The following is a 24,781-nucleotide window of genomic DNA, read 5'->3' as shown; positions in this document are numbered from 1 at the left end:
CTCTCTCTCTCTTTCCTCTCTCTCTGTCTCTCAATTTGTTTTCTTTTGCTCTTGAAAGAAGTTGAAGAGGGAGAGATGACGAGGGGGAGGTGAGAACGGTTTTGCAACTCATGACCACTCCTGTTGCCAGGAATCTATACGATCGTGGACGCAGACCCTACTGTCACTGTCCAATAACAACAACTTCAACTGTCTGAATACCCCGTTTTGCTGATGGCTGCTTAACCATTTCAGACATCTGCAAGGACTATGTTTCTTCTGCCTTTACATCCATGAGCATGGAGAAGAGCATACTGACACTGTATCAAATCCATATATTTTTCAATACAAATGTATTCAGTGTGTGAAGTGAACTGATTAGGAATTTTGCTTCCTCAGATCCATGCCTTCACATGAAGGAACAACACCCTGGGACTGGTGGCAAGGTGACACTCAATCACGTCCATCTACCCCCCCCTCACCCCCCCCCCCCCCCGACCACAGCGTCGTCCATGACGCGTCACGTACCTGTTGTATGCTCCTGCTTGGGACATATTCCAGGGGAGGCCATGGATAAGTTATCCCTGTGGTCATGTGGCGTCACCTGGACGGCCACCTCGACCGGGTGGCGTCCGCGACGCCCGGGGGTGACAATGGCACGAGGCGCCAGGCACGAGGGGGTGGTCGGCAACGACGACGACGACGACAACGGCGAACGGGGCCTGTTGTTGAGGTCCTTGTCCGGGCAGAGGCGGCCGTGGCACTGCCTGCGCTTGTGCTCGATGAACAGCAGGATGTCGGACAGGGGGAAGCGGGTGTGGCACTGCCCACATGTGAGGAGGTCCGGCTCGCCCTTGGGCAGCGCGGAGGCGGCCGCCGGGAGCAGGCGGGCATCATCCTGGGGCTCCTCAGGACGGTCGGCTGTCACAGGCTCGGCTGCATTGGACCACAGGTGAGAAGAAACACACGGGTCAACTCTCCACAATAACACAGCACTGTAAGAGGTACTACCACAGGTTACTAGGCACATTGCATTCTGATGACAGGAGCTGGGCAGCCTGAAAGTTGTGGGTTCAATTCCCAGCTTCCACCGTTGTGCCCTTGAGCAAGGCACTTAACCCCAAGTTGCACTGGGGACAATGTAATCCCTTATAATATACCTGACATATGTAATTCACTTTGGACAACAGTGTCTAAAATAAACTTTACTTACTTACATACTTACTTGCTAAATAAAGAAATGTAAAAGTCACTTCCTTGGCTCTAAACAAACAGTGAAGCATTCAGATGATTGTTTCAGACGATAACTACTAAGAGGTACACAGGTCTCTGTTATTATGAGGACATGTGTGCTAAGATGTCACAGAGGGACTCCATTTTCCATGGCATTCATTTTACAGATCTGATTAATGAAGGCGAAGAGGAGTGAAAATAGTCTTCATTATTTATGGTCCAGAAAATGTTGGTTTTAGTTGTTGATGTTTTTGGCTGGAAGAGGATAAAATGGCACATACAAATTGAAGTTTTGTTTGCAGTTTGCAAGACTATGTGGATGGCAGCAATAGCATATTAATATTTCTCTATAGATTCGAAGTAATTCAAAGTGGTAATACATGGTTAAAAGAAAGAAAGTAAAAGAGAGAGAAAGAAAGAAAGAATCAAAAGAAAGGAAGAAAGAAAAAGACAGAAAGCCACGACTGACTGCCCAGTGTATGAAAGAGAGCCAGGGTTGCTCAGTCGCTGAGCAGAGTTAAGTAGCTTGACCCTCTTTATCACGGAGCCAATCTTACGTTTTAATGAACTTAACACCTCAGAGAATCAAAAAATAGATTTTAATTTGACTTCAAGATGATTGGAACCCATTTAGTTGAAGTGCTGGGATCTTCTGAACTACTGAGGTTAGATATTGAGGGGCGTATGTGGGGTAGGTCCCAGAGGCACCGAGACAGACAGCATATGAAAGAGCAATCAGAACGACATCTTACACTCCAAACTGGGATATTGAGATAAAGGGAATTCTTGCCGCTGGTGCTGCGCTGCCCTTGATTCCGTGTCAGGTCGGACGGGAGGGGGCCGTGCGACATTCCAACGCATTTTGACTGTATTAATAAGAGCGGAGCCGTTTCCGTTTCTCAAGGACCTATCTTCAGTAAGTAAGCCGCTCTAGATGAGCGCCCAGATGGGTTTAAAGCCAGGTTCACCTTTCGCTCCACCCCCATAGAACATAAACATGCAGTTGCATGCAACTGCCACGCCAATAAACCGAGTAAGCACGCCAATAGTTTTCACTGCAAACTGGCGTATGGCTATTGCTAAAGAAGGTCATGTGTTGCGAAAGTTTAAACTTCAAAAGATATTTATCGTAGCTTAGTGTGGCCGAAGCCTCTGTAAATGTTTCTTGAGGAATTTGCCTCCAAATCGCTTGAGGTTATGGGCAGCACCCGGGACGCCTGTGCGCGCCATTTACAATGCGCTAGCTGCAACTCTGTAGGTTCCATTTCTGCATGCAATTTGTCCATTCTGTTTGTATCATATCAACTGGGCGACATATTAAGAATAAGTCTTTAGTGTGTAAGACGCTTGTATCAAGTTCAAGTTCACATACAGCCTCTTGACAATTGTCTGCCCCCTATCGATCGCATTTGTACGAACCCAACCTGAGGTGGGCCACCGTGAGCGTGCAAGATCGTTATATATCGTATATATAGATCGTTTTATATAACGATAACCGAACCAAACCATATCCTACTGAGTTTCAATCATTCGTCAGGAACTAGCATTGTCCAATTTGAATGCATCATCGGATTTTGAGAATATTAAGGGTTTTGGTGACAAATGCAATGCCTACAATCAAGTGGTCTCGGCAATAGGCTCTCCGTGTGGTCTTAAGGTAGACTATGCGGTGCGTCTCGAGCAGAGCAAAAACATTCAAAGTGTTTTAGGTGGAAAGACAAATAAAGGGCAAACTTTCTTGATAAGCATATCTGTGTTAGTCGTGACCGTACCCAGAATTTGCTCACCACAACCCAGATTAAAGACAGTTCTACACTAAAGTTACGAAAATCCTCTCAAACACAACCTATGCGATTAGATGTTTTTTTTTTTAATAAATAAATAAAAAAGCTACAACGAAATTAGTTAACTGTAAGCTTTGTGTTGGTTTCTCTTTTTCTTTAGTCATCTGTCGTATTGAATGTCCACCACGCATAAAACCCCAAGAAATGGTTTGGCATACAGCTGAGCCTACAGACTGCTTGCCGTCCTCTCCATTTAAAACAAGTTGTTGAACTAAACCAATATAGTTTAATGTGATCTCTTAACCAAATTAAGCCTATACTGCAGGATCACTATGTTGAAGAATGTATTAGTCATGTTTACGAGACATTAGTACGCTCCTCAGTGGTCCGCTCCGCAATATCATATTCGTTAAGTATCCGTTCATTCGCAAAGCAAAAAATGCGACAATTTGGTTTCAATTATCTTACTGGAATGGTTTCATATAACTTCATTCAGAACATACAAAAAGAAAGCATTTTAAGTAAAGGCGCTTTATGTCGCCTCACACTTTTCAGTTTTGGTCAGTCCACTGTGGAGCACCCACGGAGTCCCGTGTCCTAGGCTCGAACGGTGGACCATAGAGAAGACTACGCTCGTACTCGTAGTATCATCTACGTTGCCCCACGAGTCATGCAGCATCGGGGAAATAAACAAACATTCACAACAGCAAAATGCCCTCAACTTACGCGAAAACTCCCGCTTGCTTAAGTGCTGGGGTTTGCCCTGCTTGCGGCGAGACATGGTGAGAATTGGAGCCTTCAGCTTGGATCACATTGGGAATGCCAAAGTCTTTACAAAGGAGGCTCCGGAGGGAGAAAACGTCTTCATCGATGCGCTGGACATCCAAAGGGAAAAAATACGCAAAAAATAGTCACAGGTTAGACCAGGGAGGCGCGCACCATACACACGGCGCAACGGACTTCATGGCTTTTCCTTCCGAAAGAAAGTGAGAGACAGAACAGATGTAGAGGGTGGCAGAGAAGCCCCCTGAGCTGCAAGTTCAAGTGCGGACGTGACGTTCCAGCGAACTTGAACGTCAGGCGATAGATGGACACAGACACGCACGACAGGGGCAGGACGGTGCGCGGGCGGGTAGGAGGGGTGGGGGAGAAGAATGAAACCAATAGACGGTCATTATGGGCTGCATATGAAAAATAGACCCTGGGAAGCCAATGGGTAGAGGGATCGGGGATTGGGGGCGAGAGAGAGAGAGAGAGAGAGACGAGAAGGCAGAGCAACCAATTATTGACATGGGTTCAGAGAGTCCGCTGGAGGGTTACTTGAAGAGGAAATTGGCTGCCACTCTTCCCCCTTATCTTGGAAATAGATTATAGGCTAAGGCAAAGCGCGGCAAACGGAGGAGAAATACCGCCCCTATCCCCCGAACACCTTGAGGTCCGCAATGCAATGTGAAAATGAAAACATCCCGCATAACCACATTTTTAGAATGTGAAACAACTCGAGGTGAAAACACAGTTAAGCTCTTGGAGAGCTCGTTATGCATTATTTACCCCTACACGTTGTGGTAGGCTTTAACAAGGGATTTCTCAAACAATTTGTAGGATGCTCGTGAATAGGCCTACCGCATTTAACGGAATAGCTTAAACTTCAGAGTTCTAGAAAATGCAACATCAGGCGTTATTTCTATAAAAATAACACAAACAAATCTGATTCTTTTCCAAATGTTTCTATTTATTAAACAGGGTAAACGCAGGAGAATATAAAATAGCAATAGCTCTTTAGCAATTTAAGCCTTTGGTGTTTCTGTTCATCTGATTTAATTGTCCATTAAGACTCCTTTTGACCCCAAACCCCGTGAAACCAATAGGATCTGAAATTAATCTCAGAGGTATTTGCACCATATTGTGGCCATTGAGTAAATTATAGATGTTTTTTTATTAATGTATTTGTCTGAGGACTAATAGCTTATATTCCAACGCATGATTCTGAAGGAACAGTGGACATATGTTTTCCATGATTACTGTTAGTGATGTATTTTCTTTTTCAGGGAGACTGGAGCTCAATGTTTACGAATGGGAAGCGTATTCTGTATTCCGTTAGTAGGCTATTAGTAGCCCATACAAGCTACTATTGGTATACAAGTCATTAATCAAACTTTTGCGTATTTAACTAACAGCCCAAATGTTGCCTATCCAACATGATTTCAGATGAGCAGCCAGTGGTTGGACTGCTACTTGAGACAAAAGCTCCCTCTACCGTCAAATTGGATTAGCTGTTGGTCGTGTATAAAAAAACATTTAGTGGTTACTTGAGGCCATCTAACGAGTGGGAAACGAAATTGCATTTAAGGAGCTCGAGAGTTCAGAAGACAACTTCTATTTAGGAAAGGTTTTCAAACAAGCTAATTTGCAAGTAGCAGCTACAGACGTTGTTAGAACTCTCAGCAGATGATTCGTTCCCTTCCACTTCTTTGAACTCGGTTTATCCAATAATGCGCCATGGTGCCAAAATGCTTCAGCAGTATCCAAATTAAGTGCGCAACTGTGTGCGCCGCCCTTAACTCCGCACGGAACATTGTCAGCATTTTGTTATATTAGTTCTATTAAATGTGTTAAACGCCTTTTAAGTGTAGTATATGTAAATAGAGGCCATACATAGGCCTACTATATTCACACGTGCTATTATATTTAGCCAGCTGTAACCCACACCTGTTACCTTCTTATCCTCCTCAATCGTAGTCCGTAACTTTCGCCCTATCTAATGTTCCCACCTCTCTTCCAAGCTGACATTAGACGGCATGGTTTGTTAAATCTCAAGTTTAATACCTTCAGATAAACCGTTAGGGAACTGGCAATGGTAACAAATAGTGTATTTACTTTATCGATAAGACGATGTAGTCAAAAAAGAGAGAACAGACTTTTGGGAGCCCCGATCGCATCCCTATTGCGTAACTTACGTAAAGCATCTTTCACGAATATCAGACGCATCAGTGCAGCGCCACCCTGTGTCTAAGAAAGCAATAGCAACATTGACTAGGGCTGGGCAGCGAATGATGATCTATGCAGAAAGCCACATCGGGAATATTTGTCTGCCTGTCGCAAAAACGCAAAGGGATACAAAACGGTAAGACAGCGCGCACGTTTTTTTTTATACAGAAGAACGACCACACAGACAATTTAATTCCTTCAACCCTAAACGATGGCAAGAATGATAGAGATGGTTAATTAGCCGTGTTCGCGTCTTGCTTTGCTGCACGGCCTCGGCATGACTCGGAAATGACACATGATGCTGATCCTTTAGATAAGGTATTGACAACAGTGTTTTGAATTTTGTCGGTAATCAATGGCGCAAGTGTCGAACAGAGACTCCAGCTTTATTTCTTGCCTACCAGAGTACGGAGATTAACGGGAAACATCTTGTGAGCATCCTACTCGGAGGTCGCTATGGAAAGGTCTAAATGTACTGTAGGCGTTTATAGAACATATATTTCGCATATGTTCAAGCACCTCTTGTAAATTCTAGCCTATATAAAGATATTCTGTTGATCTGAAACACTGCGCTGATCTGGAAACAAAGCAGTTTATTGTGTAGGCTATGTTGACATTGTTAGTATCGATAATTTAATGTCAATACACAGGGTTTCGATCAGATGCCAGCCATTGTGTGGTCATTTTCAGGTTGGCTCACAGTTGAAATAGGTTTGCATTTTAATAGTGTATTAATATTATATTAACAAATTCGCAAATACTATGAATCTATAATATTCTACCTAATAGGCTACATTTACAAATAGGTCAATTGGTTTATTCATATCACTTCGAATCAGGACTGAAAATGCGATCCATCTAGAGGAGGAATGGGTAACCGTGATGTGCTAGCATGGATCAGCTTCACGCTGGACTGCACACTATTAAGGCCAAACCATACTTCCAAGACTTCCCGGTGTGATGGGTTGTGCTGCACGACCCAGCCTCTGAGCACACGAGATGTCTGTCTGACTGTTTTAGGATGTATGCAAATGCAAAATCTATTTGTGAAAATGCCTGACAATGACTTGACCGGTCTAGAGTGATAAGGTTAATAGAAAACTCAGTTTATAAACATTACTTAAATGCTGTGGCTGTCTTGTAATGCTATGCCTTTTCTTTAAAGAGAAATTAACTACATTTCTCAGCGTCCTAAATCTGTCAGAGAATGTGGCGTGTATAGGCCGATGACACTCTAAGTGAACAGACTCATCGAGGGTGTGTTGAGGGTGTGTTCCTCATACTATTTGGTCATACACAATGATGTAAGGTTTTTTTTCTGGCCCAGACATTAGTAGATGGATGGCTACTCTGTGTCCGAGTAGCCCAGCTAGCACAATACTCAGCAGTATGATATGAAAGACAAGACGTCTAGCCTATTGTCCCATTGGTTGTCTTCATCACATTTCATCTACTAAGAGCGTTTGGGATGCTTTCCCTGCTCTGTGTAAGAAAAGAACACTGTCTGGGTGTGACTGGGCAGATTGTATAATTTGATTCCGTGTGGAACTCTATTTTCAGAATTGAGGAAAGAATGATCTTATTTGGGCTGGAATGGGTGGAATTTTCTGGAATTTTTAGGCTGGTAGGGTATGTATTGAATGTCTTGTTGTCCAGCTATTGTTAGAAACGCTTGATGGCCCATGGGAAGATCTCAGTGCAAGAGACAAATACACCAGGAATTAATCCAATGTGGCCCTGTGGGAAAACATGATACCTGTAATTGGATACACAGAAACAGAACTAGATAAAAAAAATATTTGCAGAGCTACTGAGGGATGAATGTATGGATGTATAGGTGTATATATATTATATACACCTATACATACTCATACCTATATATATATATATTAACTTAAACTGACCCACTGAAATATATTTTCCAAAGGACCATGAGTTTTAGATGAAGTGTATTCTTGTTTGTGGTCCCTTTGAAGTGATCACAGCTCAATGAATGTTGTATATTTTCTGGCGTATGTTTCCTCTCCAAGGTGAAGCGCCTCATTAACTAAGATGGCGTAGAGGTCAGCGGTCAGATGTGAGTAGAATCTTGAGAGCGCAGAGATGAGTCTGACCTCCTGGTTCCTGGTTAGCAGCGGGGGCACCCGCCACCGACTGCCCCGCGAGATGATCTTCGTGGGCCGAGACGACTGTGAACTGATGCTTCAGGTGAACAACGAAAAACTCCACTTCCCATGATTCAGTCTGTCTGCTGCCAGCAGACATGGTGTGGGTTTTTGTAGTTGTGTCTGGAGATGTTGATGTCTGCCATTTCTGTTGTCTGCAGTCTCGCAGCGTTGATAAACAGCACGCTGTCATCAACTACGACCCTGACACAGATGAGCACCGAGTAAAGGACCTTGGGAGCCTTAATGGAGTAAGTCAGGCTACACTCTTAAAACAAATGTGTGGTCCCTATATGGACACAGAGGTGTGCTAAAAAAAAACAAGTTGTGTTGTTTTCAATGCAAGTTGTGTTATTTTCAACACATATTGTGTAACAAATAAAAAAAGAAAACCACACAAACTGTGTTGTCCCTATCTAGACACAGAGATGTGTTAAAAAACAACGGAAGTGGTGTTGTTTTCAACACATTCGTTTTAAGAGTGTATAATGCCTAAAAGCCTACTGAATTTATTTACATTATTCTGAACGCCTGTGGTTCCTTAACTTTTTTCTTATTTCTCCAATGCAGACGTTTGTGAATGATGTCAGAATACAAGAACAGGTCTACACCACCCTGAAAATGGAAGATAAGCTGAGGTTTGGCTATGATATCCTTTCTGGGGGGTCTGTGACTTTCAGTAGCCCTCATCTAAGTCCTCATTCACTTGCTGCCAGTCTAAGATCATGCCATGGGGTTATATTAGAAATATAGTGTGCACTTTTAGTACAGTATGCTGGAAAAGCCCCCCCCCCCAAAAAAAAAAAAAACTGTGATCTTTCAGCTGAAATGTCGAGTGCTTGTTGCTAAGTTGTCCTTAACCTGGAGCACATACCAACCTGTTCAATGTGGTCCGGGGGGAGCTGCATGTCCCAGAGGAGGCACTGAAGGTGCGTTCACACACACACACACACACACACACACACACACACACACACACACACACACACACACACACACACATACACACAAAACAGATATTAGCATCATGACATGGGTGTCTTTCAGTACTGCAAAGTCGAGGGAGTCGGAAGGTATCAGTTATGCTGATTTTTAAGTCTAAGTTCAAGTTTGACGTGTTAGTTAGTAGTTTGTTTGATACATATTATTAGTATGATATGTGCAGATATACTGTAGTTATTTGTATTCTGGGAAGATAGATAGGATTAGATGCCCTTCACATAAGGTCATTTTCATTACTGAATCTTAAGCTGTCATATTTATGTTCCATCTGCTAGCATGAAAAATTCACTAGTCAGCTGCAGCTGGCCAAGAAGCCAGTGGACACGGGAGAAAGTTCCAGAACTGCAGAACCCAAAGGTGCTGAGGGGAGCGGCGAGTGCCCAGCCCAACCCTCCGACGCTCCCAAAGGAGACGACAAGGCTGCAGGTGAGCGCGGATCTGGGAATGATTTAAATCCTCCTCGTGCACACTTAAGTTAACTTGGTCTACTAAATACTGTCAAAACTGAATCGCAAAAGGTGCAGTATTTGAGTCAAAAGTATCAGATGTGGTGTGGTGCAATTGGTGTGAAGAGTTTGGTTCCAAAACGCTATATCCTCCATTTTGATAAATCCTTTTTTTTACATTTTGTTTTCCAAGTAATTTCAGTAGAACTGTAATTGCGTAGTATTGTTTAATTTACTGTATCTCTACCTAATCAACAAAACACAATTGCATCAATTGTATTGATATTACCTAAAATACACAATTAAGTTACTTTTTTAATGCCGTTAAAAATTGAATTATACCGTTTTTGAACCAAACTCTTCATGTTTTAAACAGCCAAGCGCACTATTCACTATTCCTGAATGGGAATGGTTCTCTCTCCAGCCAGACTCACTAGCATGCTTGTGTTGTGGAGTTCAGTGTGTGGCTTCACTATACTGTATTCTGAATGGGAGTGCTTCTCTCATGGCAGCTGATGTAGCGGTGTTACACAGAGGGACCCCTCTCTACGGACAGCCATCTTGGTGGGGGGATGGAGACGCCGATGACGAGAACTCGGTGAAGCAGGATAACAAGCCCTCAGACCCCAAACAGGCCAGATGTGAACCAGGTACGTCAGGCGGACTCGTTTCCCACGGTAACGAACCTACACACACACACACACACACACACACACACACACACACACACACACACACACACACACACACACACACACACACACACACACAGTAATGAACCTATTGCATATGTTTTCTATGGAGAGAGCAGATGGTCAACAACTATCCTAGAATATGTGTTTGAGGTAAATTTGACGGAGCAGACTAAATATTTTTAGCAGAAGTTAATAGTCAGTTGAAGATGCTGATGCTAACGTCTCAGCTACATATTTGTATAACACTGACCACGCATTTGCACACAACAAATATAAAAATATAAACATTACCTCTGTGATTCTGACATTAAAACTGACATTTCAGCTTAACAACCAATCAAATACTTCCATTCCATGCTCCTGAGGCAACATGTTTATTGACAGCACACAAAGGAGGAATTCACTATATTAGACACAATAGTGTATTAGATTAGTATTGTGGGCTGTTCCTATACTGGTTTCATTTTGGCTTGCAGATGCTAAAGATGGACAAATGCCAGGAGGTGTTCATGGGCCCAGCCAAGGACCAGGCCAGGAACCCAGCTACTTTGAGATCCCCTCCAAAGAGACCTCAACGTCGGGTGGTGGCAACAGTGACGTCCCCCCCAAAGGCCACCAGGGTTCAGGAGCCGCCAAGGCCACAGACCCCACCCCCTCGCAAGAGGCCACCGCCCACGGCCACGCCTCCTTCACGATCGATTTTGACACTCTGGCGCCGGGGAAGGTCATGGTGAAGGAGCGGGCGGCAAAGGGCAACCAAGAGCACCGGCCGCGGCCGAAGAGGGGGGCCGGGGAGGAGCTGAGCGCTCTGCAGGCCGCCATGGTGGCGGCGGAGGTCAAGGTCGCCGACTGGCTGGCCCAGAACGAGCTGCCGCTGGCAAGGTCCGAGTCCGCGGCGGACGACGACGGAGACAGCGTCAAGAGTGACGTGCCTGTCCAGCTGAAGAGCCTCCGAGGTAGGAAAGGAGTGGACACACACACACACACACACACACACACACACACACACACACACACACACACACATTCACACACACACACATTCACACACACACAAACACACACACACACACACACACACACATTCACACACACACACATTCACACACACACAAACACTATGCACACACACACACACACACACACACCATGCACATTGCACAAACACATTATTTTTTTTTTTTTTATTTATTTATTTATAGCATGTTCTCACAGCTATAAACATAGTGTAAAAATGCTGTACACTGTAAAAATACAGGTGCACATAAAAATACAAAAATATAAACACACACACAGTAAACACTTTCATCACTGGAGCCTCAGGGTGTATGAGCTCATCTCCTTGTGGCTGCAAGTATGAAATGCTCAGTCACATGTGCCCTGCTTTCTCCTTCCTTTCCTGCACTGGGTTTTTCTTCCTCCTAGTCCCCATCTCTCCATCTCTCCATCTCTCCATCTCTCCATCTCTCCATCTCTCCATCTCTGTCACAGTACATCCCATAAGAGTCCTCTTGACGTTTTTGGCCAGTTTCCAGTTTTCTCTGTCTACCTTTTTGTCTCTCACTTTCTATTGTTTTTCTCTCATCTCAATCTACCTCTCCATCTCTCTCTCTCTCCCTCTTCTCTCTGTCACCATTTCACTCACTCTTCATGTCTTTCCCATTCTCTCTCTTTCCTTCTCTCTGTTCCTCTCTTGTTCTCTCTGTTACACTTTCACGCTCTCTTCCTTTTACTCTCTCTCTCTCCCTCTTCCTGACACACTCTCTCTCTCTCTCTCTCTCTCTCTCTCTCTCTTTCTCTCCCTCCTCTCAGGCAGTAAGCATGAGGACGGTACCCAGAGTGACTCAGAGAACCTCCTGGGCGATCAGTTTAGCGCGCGCCGTGCCATGTTCCAGGAGCGGGCTGGCACTCGCGGGCACCGCACGGGCATCGCCAGGGCCGACGGAGCCTTCTCCGGCCGGGACGACCCGTATCACCCCGACAACCGCAAGTACCGCCCCCTGGTGGCACCCAAGAAGATGGCGCCCGTCGGAGGGGAGGCGAAGGAAGCCACCGCCACCACTGCCACCGCTGCTTCCTCTTCCTCGCACAGAGCACCCAAATCGGGCCCGTCCTCCGCAGGGACCCGGGAAACGCCGGCTGACCCCCGGGAGGGGCCGCAGAGGGGTCGTCATAGCGACGACCTCAGCGACAGGGGCACGTACACCATCGATTTCGAGAATGGGAGCCAGGAGGTGGAGGAGGCCAGACGGATGATTGACAAGGTGAGGCAGCTACTAAGGGGATCCGCCATTTTTATTATTGGAAGTCATTCAGAAGTTTGTTTCTGTTTGCCAAAGTTGCACCTTAGATCATAGAGGCAAAGGAACATGTCACAAGGCAGAGTTGCAACAGTCTGTGAGCAGAACTCATATTGAGGTCTTAAGAATTGTATACATTATTGCATTTTATATATTTATGTATGTTTTTCAGTCATGCCAACAAGGGTTCCATTTACTTGGGGCCAGTAAATGAGTTGATGTCATAATTCCACAGATGTGCATTGTCATAGTTTGCCATCACCATAAAGCGTCTATGTTGAAGTCTTGTCTTGGTCGATAATAGGACTTTGTTTACTACCACAAAGACCTAAGAGATAAATATTAATGTTGTATTCATTTCTTACAAATAGCTGTCCACCATTCCTAAAGAACCATGGCTCAAATCATTGTCAAAACCCATCCAGACTCCACTATCAGATTCCATCACCACTATAACAAGCACCTCCATTCCTCTCTGGACAGAATGTAATGTATTCTGCAAGCGCATCGGGGTCAGCTTTAAGAGAGTGACCGCCATATGGCATGTTTGCTTGTGTGTATGTGCTGGGAAGGTGTTCGGAGTGGAGGATAACCAGGCTCTGACTAAGCTCCGCTACCCCGAGCACCAGCGGGACCGGGTCAGCATTTGCCCCAGGCCGGGGGCAGTAGAAAGCAGGAGGGCAGCCGCCCACATGGGCTCTGAGGTGCCGTACAGTACAGCACTGCTGCAGCTAACATGCTAGCAACTCCACCCCTTCACTCCAATACACCAGCAGTATACAGAGGCCTGAGTTTAGGTTATACATGAAATAATAACAATAACATAATAATATGATATATAGTAATAATGTAATAATATAACAACTCAACGATAGTAATAAAATAGTAATAATATTATAATAACATGCTATAAACAATATGATAATAATATAAATAATATCTATAATAAGACCTATAATAAGAAGCATAAGCTCAAAACCTTGAAGGAGCTATGATGAGTAAATAGCTAAGAGGTGCAATATGCACTGCATTAGGACAGGCAGTAGGCTGATCTAAAACCACTGTGGCCACCCACAGCCTCTGCAGTGCACCAGATGACTGCAAGGAGATAGCTTCAGAACAGACATGTCAGTACCCTACTGATCTTCCGTATACACAAACTCTCCTGCACAAGTCTAAATCAGCCATCAAAAAAAAGCAACAGATGTTCGACTTTTCAGCTGCAGTCCACACACAGGATTAGCGATCTGTTTATGCTAGCGTAGGGTGTCAATGTTAGCACTGCTATTTCCATTGGTTTGTTTTTGTATGCTAGATGACTCATTTTTTTTTTTAAAGTGGGTTAATCTGGTTGTGGAGGGGATCTGTCTAAGTCTCTCTGCCTGGTCGCAGGTCCTGCCAGAGGATTTGGTGGTGGTGGGTGGCCCTCGCTGGGTCTCACAGTGGGCCAGTTTAGCGGCCAGTCACGTGAGGACCGATCCGGAAGGTTCCGGGGCCGAATCACACGTGTACATCAACAACGAGAAAGGTAGTAACCTTATCCCTTCACAACACTTGCTGACACTGAAAATGTCATGCAAGACAGTCTCAGCAGTTTGTGATAACAATAGAACACAGTCTGGAGACAACTCCTTAAATTTGTGTTTTCTAATTCTGAGAAAAAGAATGGCAGTTTTTTCCCCTTAAGACCAGAACATGGTCAATATGGTTATTACAAGGTAGTGTTAAAGAAGTGATAAAACAAATCCATCACTGCCATTTCTTTGCTGTTGCACATCATTATGTCCTTGAAGTTATAAATCATCATTCAGCTCTGGTTATGCCTGATAATGTTTGTTTGTGTTTTGTTGTTATTTTTCTATTTTAGTCCCAGCTGATGTCGGTGAAGTCTCCCAAAGCTCTGCCTCAGCTCCCTTGTCCAGCCAAACGGAGCGCAAGAGGCGGACCCTCCCCCAGCCTCCGCTGGAGGAGATGACCCTGGACGGGTCCAGAAGCAGGCCAGCGCGGTGGCCTGCCACCTCCGAGAAACAAGACACGGAGACCCAAGAGAAAGAGAGCAAGTTCCAGGAGCCGCCCAGGGCTGGCCACAGGGCCGCAGGAGGCCCCCCTGTGATCAGGGAGCAAGCGGGGGCAAGAGGCGGCAGGCAAGCCGCGGGAGGCGCGGGCTCTGAGGCAGGAGGCCGTCGGACTGGCCAGCAGCAGCCGGGTGGCTCCCCGTGCAAGTCGACGGGCAGTGGGGAGCGGAAGAGTGCAGATGGGAGGAGGAGGAAGGAGGAGGAGAAGGAGAAGCTGGGGAAGCCCTTGCTGAGGCAGGAGAGCTTCACGGTGGAGAGGCCCAGTGCCAACGTGCCCCTGGAGCTCATCCCGTGCATCGACAGCCTGACCACCACGACCACGACCGCCACCGCCACCGCGGCCGCCTCCACGCAGACCAGAGACCCCGGCGGGCCGAGCGACGGAGTGGACGCTGCCACGCTGCTGAGGGACAACGAGGCCGTGGCCGCCTTCCTGGAGACCACGCTGTCGGACCTGGCCGACCCGCCGAGCTACTCGCTGGAGGGGTCGATGTCGCCGGAGTCGGATATCGACACGACCAGCACAGTGAGCCAGGCCGGGGGCGAGGGCGGCCGCAAGGCGGCGCAGAAGAGACGCCCGGGAGCCGGGCCGCCGAGGGTGGCGGCGAATAAAGGTGGGCCGCAGGACAAGGCGAGGTCGTCTCAGCAGTTGGCGGCGGCGGCGGCGGTGGCGGCAGGGGGGCCGCGCTCGCGGGCGTGGACTTCGCTCGAGCTGACCGACGACGACCTGAACTCCTCGCTGCTCTCCGACACGCAGCCTCCTCCTCCGCCCGCTCCGTCGAGGGGCCGCGGGCACACGCAGGCCGGTTCTAAAGCGGAACCGGCAGGCGGCCGGGCCGGCCGAGGGAGAACCGCCTCGTCCGGGTCGGCGCCCGTCGTGCCCTCGCCTGCCTCCAAGCCCGCGGTCGCTCCGCGCCCGAGACCGACCCGCGCCTCTCTCCTCCGCCGAGCTCGCCTCGGGGAGCCTCCGGAGGTGGACCTGGGTGACGCTGATCGGTTGTCCGTGGCGTCGGAGGCCTCGACGGCCAGCTCAGCCTCCAGGCCCTCCGCCGGCCGAAGGACGCTATCACGGATCGAGGCGCTGGCCCAGCCAAGGAGGCCGCGCGTCAGTTCGCCGTCGGCGCGGAGCGACTCGGAAGCAACCTCCAGCCGGTCCAGGGGCTTGCCCTTGCGGCCTCCCCCAGAGAGTGCTGCCCGAGCGGGTTTCAGGTCCGGTGGCTACCCCTCCACTGTGGCTGCTGCTCCGAGAGCCCGGGCGAACAGTGCTTCCAAACTCCCAGATAAATCGGCTGTCACCTCTTACAACCACAACACTACTGCAGGTGGGATACTTGGCTCCCTCTTGTGCTACTGCTGTAGATTAATGCGTTGCCAGGCCAAAAGTAGACACAGGGACAAGAAAGGCTTCCATTTGCTTTCTCGCAGCAAGATGCACTATCTCTGTGAATGACTTCGTAGTGTTGGGGTGGCGGTAGTGTAGTGGCTAAGGAGCAGCTGGGTTTGCATGCAGTAGCCTGGAAAGTTGTGAGTTCAATCTCCAGCATCAGTCAAATAAATAAAGATATACATGTTGAGGTTTAATACATTGCAGCTGGCTTTATCTTCACTCTACTTCTCCCTGGGTCGGTGTCTTTTTCTGTCTGTAATGTGATTTGCTTTGAGGGGGGAAAACCCCTATAAGCACACCTCAGGCCTGTGGGGGAGAGACTGACCGCCTCACAGTGAGAATTGAATTGAGTCCTAAATGTAATTACCGCTCTCTAGCTCTCTGTAGCTCTCATTTTCTCTCTCTCTATCTATCTCTCTGTCTCTCTCTCTCTCTCTCTCTCTCTCACATGCATCTCTGTTTACCGGACGCTTCCATTTCCGCAGCTAACAACCGCTGGCGCCGAATGCCCATCGAGTACGCCTCCACCTCCGAGGACGAGTTCGGCTCCAACCGCCACCCCACCAAGAACGCGCGCCCCCGTCCCCTGGCCCCGAGGGTGACCCAGCTGGGCGGCTCCGCTCCCACCACCCCCAGTCCAATGGGCGTGAGGCGCCACTCGCGCGAGCAGGACGACTACATGAGGGACTGGACGGCACACAGCGAGGAGATCGCCAGGTAACAATCAACAGATCAACTATTCATTTGGATTTATTTTGGTTAAGTCGACTCTAGTCTTGGGTAGTCAAGTTTACTTTAGTTCCTGGGAAGCATTTTTAAAAATATATAATGGCCATGTTGAACCACTAGGGTCATTTCCATTCACTGTTCACAAGATGGTAAACAAAAAAAAAGGTAGTGGAGTTAACTGTTTGACTGTTAATTGTATCTTCAGCTATGCTGTGTCCAACTACTGCAGTTTCCCTGCTTGCACATGCTTGTGCTGTTGTCTAGATGTCTGTGTCTCAGACGGCCTCTCTCTCTCAGACAACACACTGGTGTGGCCACCCTCACCCTATTCAGGTGTGCAATCAGCAGCTCTGGGCTTAGGTCTTCACCTACTACTAGGTCATCGAAATGGCTGAAGTGCCCTCGAGCAAGGCGCCTAACCCCTCACTGCTCCCCGAGCGCCTCTGTAGCAGGCAGCTCACTGCGTCGGGATTAGTGTGTGCTTCACCTCACTGTGTGTTCACTGTGCTGAATGTGTTTCACTAATTCACGGATTGGGATAAATGCAGAGACCAAATTTTCCTCACAGGATCAAAAGAGTGTAACTTATACTTAAATACAGTATATACTTACAGAAGAACTACTTATACTTATACTGATACTTTTTGTGTGACACATGCTTTGGCCATTCCTCTACACTGTGGGTGATGTTGAAAATTAAACTGCAGAGGGCTGTATATAAGCAACCAAGTTTGCTTTGTGATTTAGATTTAGATCAGAACAATTGTACAGGTTGGAAAAATGAACACAGAACACAGTATCAACACAATTAGCACTCTGAACAATTAACACTGCACATCAACACAATTAACATTTCTTCACATCACTAGATTTATATATATACTTTGGTGCACTTTGTACTTCTGCAGTCTGTGCTTTCAATGCAGATATCACTGTACCAAATTGTCCCTACCTGTGTACTACATATTGCATGCATTGCATATTGCAATATTTGTGTGCACAGTCATTATTAGAGGATCTTGGACATAGTTGTTAACTGCTATTGCTATTAGCTAATCTCCCTAAATAACTGTTCCAGAATCAGTCAAGACCTGGCTAAAGACCTGGCCATGCTGGCTCGTGAGATTCATGACGTAGCCGGAGAGATCGACTCAGTCAGCCCTTCGTCTGCTGCGGACCCCTCTGCGGTAAGTGCCAGCTCTTACGGAAGAACAAATCCTAATGGTATCAATAAAAATATAACGGTTCCTCGCCCAAAATGGTAGTTCCTTGAAGCTATAAACGGCTTTTCCTAGCTACTGCATATGTGGACATTTTAGCTCGCTCCTACAGAGAGCATTCCATTACAGGGTTCTAAAGAGAACAGTTATAGGTCTCTCTTTATCGAAGCTGAAAGTCCCCTGAAGGGTTTTGTGGTGGCAGGGGCTTCCTGGTGAGGAGCAGAGTGATGACCCTGTGATGTGGGTCAATGTTAATGCCCCAGTGCATGGCCATCATCTGCGGCCAGCATGCCACACTATATTACCTCTCGAACGTCACACTTTTACTTTTACTGCATAACATAGACTCATTTTTATAACATGTTTGAGGGCGATACAAACTTTTTTCACAGAGCTCAACATACACTTTGGAACTGTAACACGTGTTGAACTGCAAAGACGCTCCAGGCTAACCTTTTTCATTACAGTGAGCGTTTCTCCTCACACAAGGCACAGTGGCTTGCCTCACTTCAGCAGAAACGTGATCCTCTGGGCATTTCTCCACATGCACCTTTCCTTTTCTTTACACTGGCCATGCTAGCCACCTGTCAGCGAGGACACGCTTGCATATGTGTCAGTGTTTCCCACAGAATTGAATTCCATTTGTGGTGGTTGGTTTGCAGAATTAACTTCAATACAACAGTTTTCAACAAATTAGCACAGCAGTTATGATGCTAACCAGATTTAAGCACAATTTAGTACAAGCTGGAAAATCATTGTGTGGTGGTCAATGTTGATATTGTGGTGGGCCGCCACAAATAAGTCAATGTATGGGAAACACTGTGTGTGAAAAGTAACTTGTTCTGTGTGAAGTGTTCACCCGACCGTGACCCGTTCAAACATAGTAGGAAATTAAAATGTTCACTGAATCATTTTTGAGTCATACTCTTTAGCTAGTAAAATATTGCTGATCTGCTAGTAATTTCTTAATATTTTATTTGAATTATTCTTAACATTTATTTTGTTAGTTTGAGCTACTTTTTTTCGTAGTGGCCAATTTACCTCAGGGGCCTGTTCAAACTCTCTGATGGCCTGAGGTTCCCCACCCCTGCCATACATACAGCATACCTTGTACAGTATTTTGATCATCTGCATCGGCCTCCTCACTACCTATTCAATAGACTGAGACTGGAGAATACAAAGTGGAGGGTGCAGTGGATTCTCAGTGCAGTGAAAACCGTGGCGCAGCCTTCACTTTGGATAGCGCCGTGTGCCACGTTCTCAGAGTGCAGCTGGGTCACGCATGTGGCCAAGGCCTGTGATTCATCTGCCTGGTCGCACACACACGCACACGCACTGTACTTTAATTAGTAGAGCATGATCGTGCGTAGCACGTATAGCTCAAAGGGTGGAGAGTCCTCGCGGCACTTTAAATGCAGCTTTGCACTTTGGATAGGAGATTAACATTGTGCCTGTAAGCCTGTTTTATCGTCATGCACTGGTTTTCTGTGAAAAAAAGACCCAACTGTAAATGAGTAAACTGTCCCCCTGTCCAGTTCTTTAATGGTTTCTGTTAGACAGGTAATGTTTAAACAATTACATGTTGTGAACTTGTGATACATACAGTTGCTGCACGTTTCTATGTAATGAAAGGCACCCAGCTGTGATTTTAGTGTTTTGTATTAAGTATTGGTTTTGGTGGACACAATGAATATCTCTACTACATGCCCATCCCCACACCTGTATAAATCCTCTTGTCTAACCTTTTAAAGGTGCTATATGCCGTTTACATATACTGTACATTACTATATGCAGTTTTGTTTACAACATCCAAAAATGACCTTAAACTGTCTTTAAAAAAAAATAAAATAAATAAATGCACCTAGGGTCTGTGCTGTTGAGATATCCATTGACGTTAGCAGGCAAACCAGCTAGCACTGGGATGGCTCTTGTGTAATACCCTCCATGTTGCACCATGTGTTGCCACTGTCTTAAATACAACTCAAGCACATGCAAGAGTTCCGTGTAGACTGTGTTCAGGAGAACTCCGAGCCTAGAGTATTTCACACAGCTCCTCTAATGTTCATCTTGCCCTCTAGACTAATTCCACTTATGTGATATGTTGTGTGTATGTCTGTCGTGATGACAGCTTAATGACCGAGTGTTTGCGGAGAGTCTGGGCAGCGCTCCTGAGATCAGCACCACGAGCGTGGAACTCCGCCCACAGGCCGCCAACGGGCAGGACCTGCGTGCGCTCCGACGCCGCACTTGGAACAGAGACGAGGTGAGCGCCCGCCCATGCCAAACTAAACTGGCACCTCTTTGTGTCTCGGACCCTGTCCAACACGCAAGACTAGAAACCTTTAATTTATTAGATCCTCCCAGAGAAAAAAACAACAACATCTGAACAGTGAAACAGCTGGACAGATAGTAGTTTTGGTCCCTTGGTTAAAAGCCTATATGCTAATACAGTTCTATTTTGATGAAATGTCAATATATGTTTTTATTATTATTTTATTTTTTTGTGTAGAGCCTGTTGGAACATTCTAGGGATGAAATCAGTCTTATCATGTTCCGAATAACTGTTAAAGATGGAGTTCAGGGAAATAGCAGATGACTCGTATGATTATATAAAGGAATAAAGACTACTTGTGTGGTCTGTGCACCGTTAATAGTTTATCTTGAGGACATTATGAATTCCAGCCATTTGAATCAGCTAGTTATCAAACCTTCAGAGTCATAGCACAGTCAATGGCATGGTCCTGTTCTCAATAGTCTAACTTGAAAGGTTCCTTAATTTTGTGCCTTCATATTGCTATGGTGCCAGCTGTAGTCAATGCAGTGTGAGTACTGTCAGCAGACCTGTGTTTACAGCCAATGTCCACTAGAGGTCTCCTTTGTCTCCTAATTGAGAGGAGCGCTTGCTCAGTGCTTGAGATGCTGGAATCCCAAATGCCTCTGCTGTTACTTCATCCCACTTATGTAATACAGTTCAGTGCCTCTCAGAGGGAGGAGGGGAGAAGAGATGTAACCTGTCACCATACACAGACGGGAAGAAAGTGGGATTTTAGAAGGAATGGGTCCTTATTACTGACATACAGTATACCTACTTGCCTGATTTACATAAAGGATATAAACATGCATTGTAGTGTAGTATAGTACAGTGTTTTTCAACCACTGTGCCGGGCCACACTAGTGTGCCGTGAGAGATCATCAGGTGTGCCGCAGAAAATTACCCAAATGTCACTCACTGGTCCAGAAAAGCAACTGTTGCATCAAAGAATTTATAACCACATGCTCTCATTGATTGTATGATTGCACTATTTGTGGTATGCAGGCATTGTACAACGGGGGCCCCATATCCAGTACTCACAGAATCATCACATAACAACATCCAGTTCATAACAACAATTAAATTAGATATAGTCACCTACAAATGAAACAGAGGGCACTTGTTTTTATGAGCAGGTCTTGCATAGAAGCCATAATAAGACCATATCTGTGTATTATTTGAAATTTTAGGCTATGGTATGTTTATTTTTTCTTCACACAGGATGTTAGTGTGCCATGGGACATTTTAAGTGTCAAAAGTGTGCCGTGGACAAAAAAAAGGCTGAAAAACACTGGTATAGTGTAGTGTAGTATATCTGATAGAACCATGTATGCTTGGGTTGCACTTGTAAATGCATGATGCTTTCAAAAGTACAAAGACACAAGGATACAAGGATTTTATTTGTCATATGCTGTACATACTGTAGAGATACTTTGTAAAATATGTAGCGACATGGCATTTAGCAGCTCATCTTTCCTGTGTGGAGGTATCACTAACTATATATAAATATAAAGAAGAGAGATTTAGAATAATTTAATAAATAGGCCTATACTACGCAGATTGCGAGAGTAGAGGGTAAATAGTGTCTGTAAGTGCAGTGTGGCAAGTCCATGTGATGCATTTAGAGTGTTTTATATATTCAGGGTGCGGATGGCTTGAGGAAAGAAACTCCTCCTCTGGATCTCTGTTTTAGTTTAATTTACATAAAATTACATGTGGTGTATTCTCGCCATAGATTTTATTCTCTTTTCCATCTAATGCAAGTAATTGTAGCCAAGCAAATGAAGTGATGTTATTCTTAGAAGTAGAACCACAAAGGCCTTAAGACACACATGGTAGCCAGGGTTTAAAGAAGAAATCCGAAAAACAATCGGTTTTACCTGGCTCAAGTTGCTGCCAGGCAGCTACAGCGCTACCCTCTGGGGACATGAACATGGGGGTTTAGGGTTTAACAGGGTTTAAATTCAGGGTTCCTGAATTTCCCCTTGGGGATCAATAAAGTATCTATCTATCTATCTATCTATCTATCTATCTATCTATCTATCTAGGGTTTAAACACCGTAGGATAATGGCTTTTGAGGACTTCCCACTGTAGTTTTCTTTGACTCCATATGACATTAGCACACATCAGTAGATGCAGAGCTGCCATCTCTCACGCATTGACTGTGAAATTCATTCATTCATTCATTTGATTGGCTCCACACGCTCTCACGCCAATACAATGTGTGAGAGTTGGCAGCTCTGGTAGATGTTAGCCCGTACATGCTGTACTATCATTGCATTGCTGTGTCTCTGACTGTCTCCTGGTAGATGTTAGTTTCCTTTGACTCCATCTTGTACGGTAGTATGACATTAGCACAGTAGATGTTAGCTCTTACATGCTGTGCTGTATCATTGCATGGCTGTCCCCTCAGGCCGTGATGGACAGTCTACTGCTCGCGTCCGTGTCCCAGCTCTCCGCCAAAATCAGGCAGGCGGTGGAGAAGACGACCAGCAAAATACGGTAAGGCCAACTGCTTGTCTGACCACAACCACCACAGCAGCGCACAAACACTTGCTTTCTTTGTTTGGGGTCTAATGTTCCCACATTGTGGCACGGAAGTAAATATCAATTTCACATCACACAGCAGCATTATCAAATTTGTCTGCTATCAACATGTGCAGTGGTGTGTTCACGCCACACATGCTAACACAGCATGTTTGCTGCTGATGTGGGTTCTGTGATGCCCCTGCAGCATAAGTACGCCATTAGATGGCGTTGACACTGGGAGGCATGCTTACTGCTTAAATGGGTGTCTGAGTGATGCTAGAACACGTTTTCTGTGCTGTTCAGGATCCTGTTTAAGGACAAGGACAGGAACTGGGAGGAGATCCAGAGCAAGATGCAGCTGGAGCTGGAGATGCCACTGCTCAAGACCTCCAACCAGGTGAGTGTGCTCTCTCTCTCTCGCAGAGACTCTCACACACACACTCACACACACTCTCTCTCTCTCTCTCTCTCTCTCTCTCTCTCTCTCTCTCTCTCTCAATTTAATTCAATTCAATTGGCATGACAAAAAGGGCATTTGCATTGCCAAAGCAGTCATACATAACAGTGTATAAACAATTTATGAGTAACATACATAGATCTAAACTTTAAACTTATAAAATATTCATATAGGTAATATAGGCAATAGAGGGTAAAGGAAGGATGGAGGACAAAGACAAAAACAGTACAATACAATATACCCCCTCCCTCCCCTACACACACACACACACATATACGATACATGTCTCTCTCTCTCTCTCTCTCTCTCTCTCTCTCTCTCTCTCTCTCTCTCACTCACTCACTCACTCACTCACTCACTCACTCACTCACTCACTCTCTCACTCACTCTCTCTCACTGCTCAAGACCTTCAACCAGGATGAGAGCTGTCACTGTGTGTCTTCCACTTTTTGTTTTTTTCTGTCTAGTTCTCTGTATGCCATTCTCTCTCTCTCTCTCTCTCTCTCTCTCTCTCTCTCTCTCTCTCTCTGACTCACTTTGACCCTCCTTGTTTCTCTCTCTCTTCCTCCCTCATTCTCTCTCTTTCTCTCTCTCTCTCTCTCTGTCTTTGACTCACTCTGACCCTCCTTGTTTCTCTCTCTTTCCCTCTCTCCCTCTCTCTCTTTCTCTCCCTCTCTCTCTTTCTCTCTCTCTCTCTCTCTCTCTCTCTCTGAGCGCATGTGCGAGCGAGTGGGCGGAGTGCTGCGAGTGAGACGCGTGAGTGTGGCCGCTGTGCCTTTTTTCACTGTTTTCTCTACCTCTACTTACTTTTATATTTTTTTTCTTTGTTTGGGTGGTTTGGTTTGGGCTTAAGGTTAAGGTTGGGTAGGTTGCTGTTAGTAGTTCGCTCCGTTTGCTACTTATACCGAGGCGTCTGCCCCCACCTGGGAGCATGGCGGCCTTAGGTACAGGTGTGTTTGGGTCCTTAACACGGCGACATGCCATTAAAATAACAGCTAATGCCAGCGTTGAAGAATGTAGCTTGGCTGTTGGTGAGATGGTCGGTCACGACAAAATCCTCTCCGCGGCTCGTATGAACCGGGCTGTTGTTTTGTTTCTCGAGACGGTAGAGTTGGCAAATGATGTGATTGAAAGGGGAGTAGTAATTGATGGTGTTTTCACCCCAGTGCTACCTTTATCATCACCCTCTAAAAAAGTATTTATTTCAAACATTCCGCCCTTTATCAAAGATGAAATCCTAATTGAATCTCTTTCCCGTCATGGCAAATTAGTATCACCAATAAGGAAGATAGCGATTTCAAGTAGCAATCCACTCCTTAAGCATATTGTGTCGTTCAGACGTCAGGTGCATATGATTTTAAAGGATAATAAGGATATAGATTTTACTCTGAATGTGCCCATAGAGGGTTTTCATTATTTGGTGTATGTGTCCTCCTGTCAAATGAAGTGCTTTGGGTGCGGCCAGGTTGGCCACCTAGTG

At 45.8% G+C, this 24,781-nt stretch overlaps 2 protein-coding genes across 3 annotated transcripts in view; one reads left to right on the top strand and one right to left on the bottom strand.

The window, feature by feature from the left end:
• Window positions 1-4,082, bottom strand: part of bcl11ab (BAF chromatin remodeling complex subunit BCL11A b) — a 33,389-nt gene extending 29,307 nt beyond the window's left edge. Inside the window, exons 1-2 of the mRNA XM_042104550.1 lie at window positions 3,723-4,082; window positions 508-915 (exon numbers count right to left, since the gene is read on the bottom strand). Coding sequence (XP_041960484.1) covers window positions 508-915; window positions 3,723-3,777 — 463 coding nt within the window. The 5' untranslated portion in view covers window positions 3,778-4,082. The remainder of the gene's footprint in view (window positions 1-507; window positions 916-3,722) is intronic.
• Window positions 4,083-6,041: 1,959 nt separating this feature from the next.
• Window positions 6,042-24,781, top strand: part of cep170ab (centrosomal protein 170Ab) — a 28,103-nt gene continuing 9,363 nt past the window's right edge. The window contains exons 1-17 of one of the 2 annotated variants that reach the window (XM_042104546.1): window positions 6,042-6,120; window positions 8,015-8,192; window positions 8,311-8,400; window positions 8,720-8,798; window positions 9,020-9,078; window positions 9,427-9,577; window positions 10,110-10,247; window positions 10,769-11,248; window positions 12,105-12,556; window positions 13,165-13,296; window positions 13,985-14,120; window positions 14,460-15,989; window positions 16,540-16,771; window positions 17,862-17,970; window positions 20,132-20,266; window positions 22,729-22,817; window positions 23,148-23,241. In XM_042104546.1, coding sequence (XP_041960480.1) covers window positions 8,088-8,192; window positions 8,311-8,400; window positions 8,720-8,798; window positions 9,020-9,078; window positions 9,427-9,577; window positions 10,110-10,247; window positions 10,769-11,248; window positions 12,105-12,556; window positions 13,165-13,296; window positions 13,985-14,120; window positions 14,460-15,989; window positions 16,540-16,771; window positions 17,862-17,970; window positions 20,132-20,266; window positions 22,729-22,817; window positions 23,148-23,241 — 4,011 coding nt within the window. In that variant the 5' untranslated portion in view covers window positions 6,042-6,120; window positions 8,015-8,087. Of the gene's footprint in view, window positions 6,121-6,142; window positions 6,303-8,014; window positions 8,193-8,310; window positions 8,401-8,719; window positions 8,799-9,019; window positions 9,079-9,426; window positions 9,578-10,109; window positions 10,248-10,768; window positions 11,249-12,104; window positions 12,557-13,164; window positions 13,297-13,984; window positions 14,121-14,459; window positions 15,990-16,539; window positions 16,772-17,861; window positions 17,971-20,131; window positions 20,267-22,728; window positions 22,818-23,147; window positions 23,242-24,781 lie in introns of those variants that run through there. The other variant, XM_042104547.1, reaches the window with a different exon arrangement.

This window comes from Alosa sapidissima, chromosome 9 (genome assembly GCF_018492685.1).
Source record: "Alosa sapidissima isolate fAloSap1 chromosome 9, fAloSap1.pri, whole genome shotgun sequence".
Classification (NCBI taxonomy): domain Eukaryota; kingdom Metazoa; phylum Chordata; class Actinopteri; order Clupeiformes; family Clupeidae; genus Alosa; species Alosa sapidissima.
The sequence above is the reverse complement of the archived record's forward strand: the minus strand, read 5'-3'. Positions and strand labels throughout refer to the sequence as shown.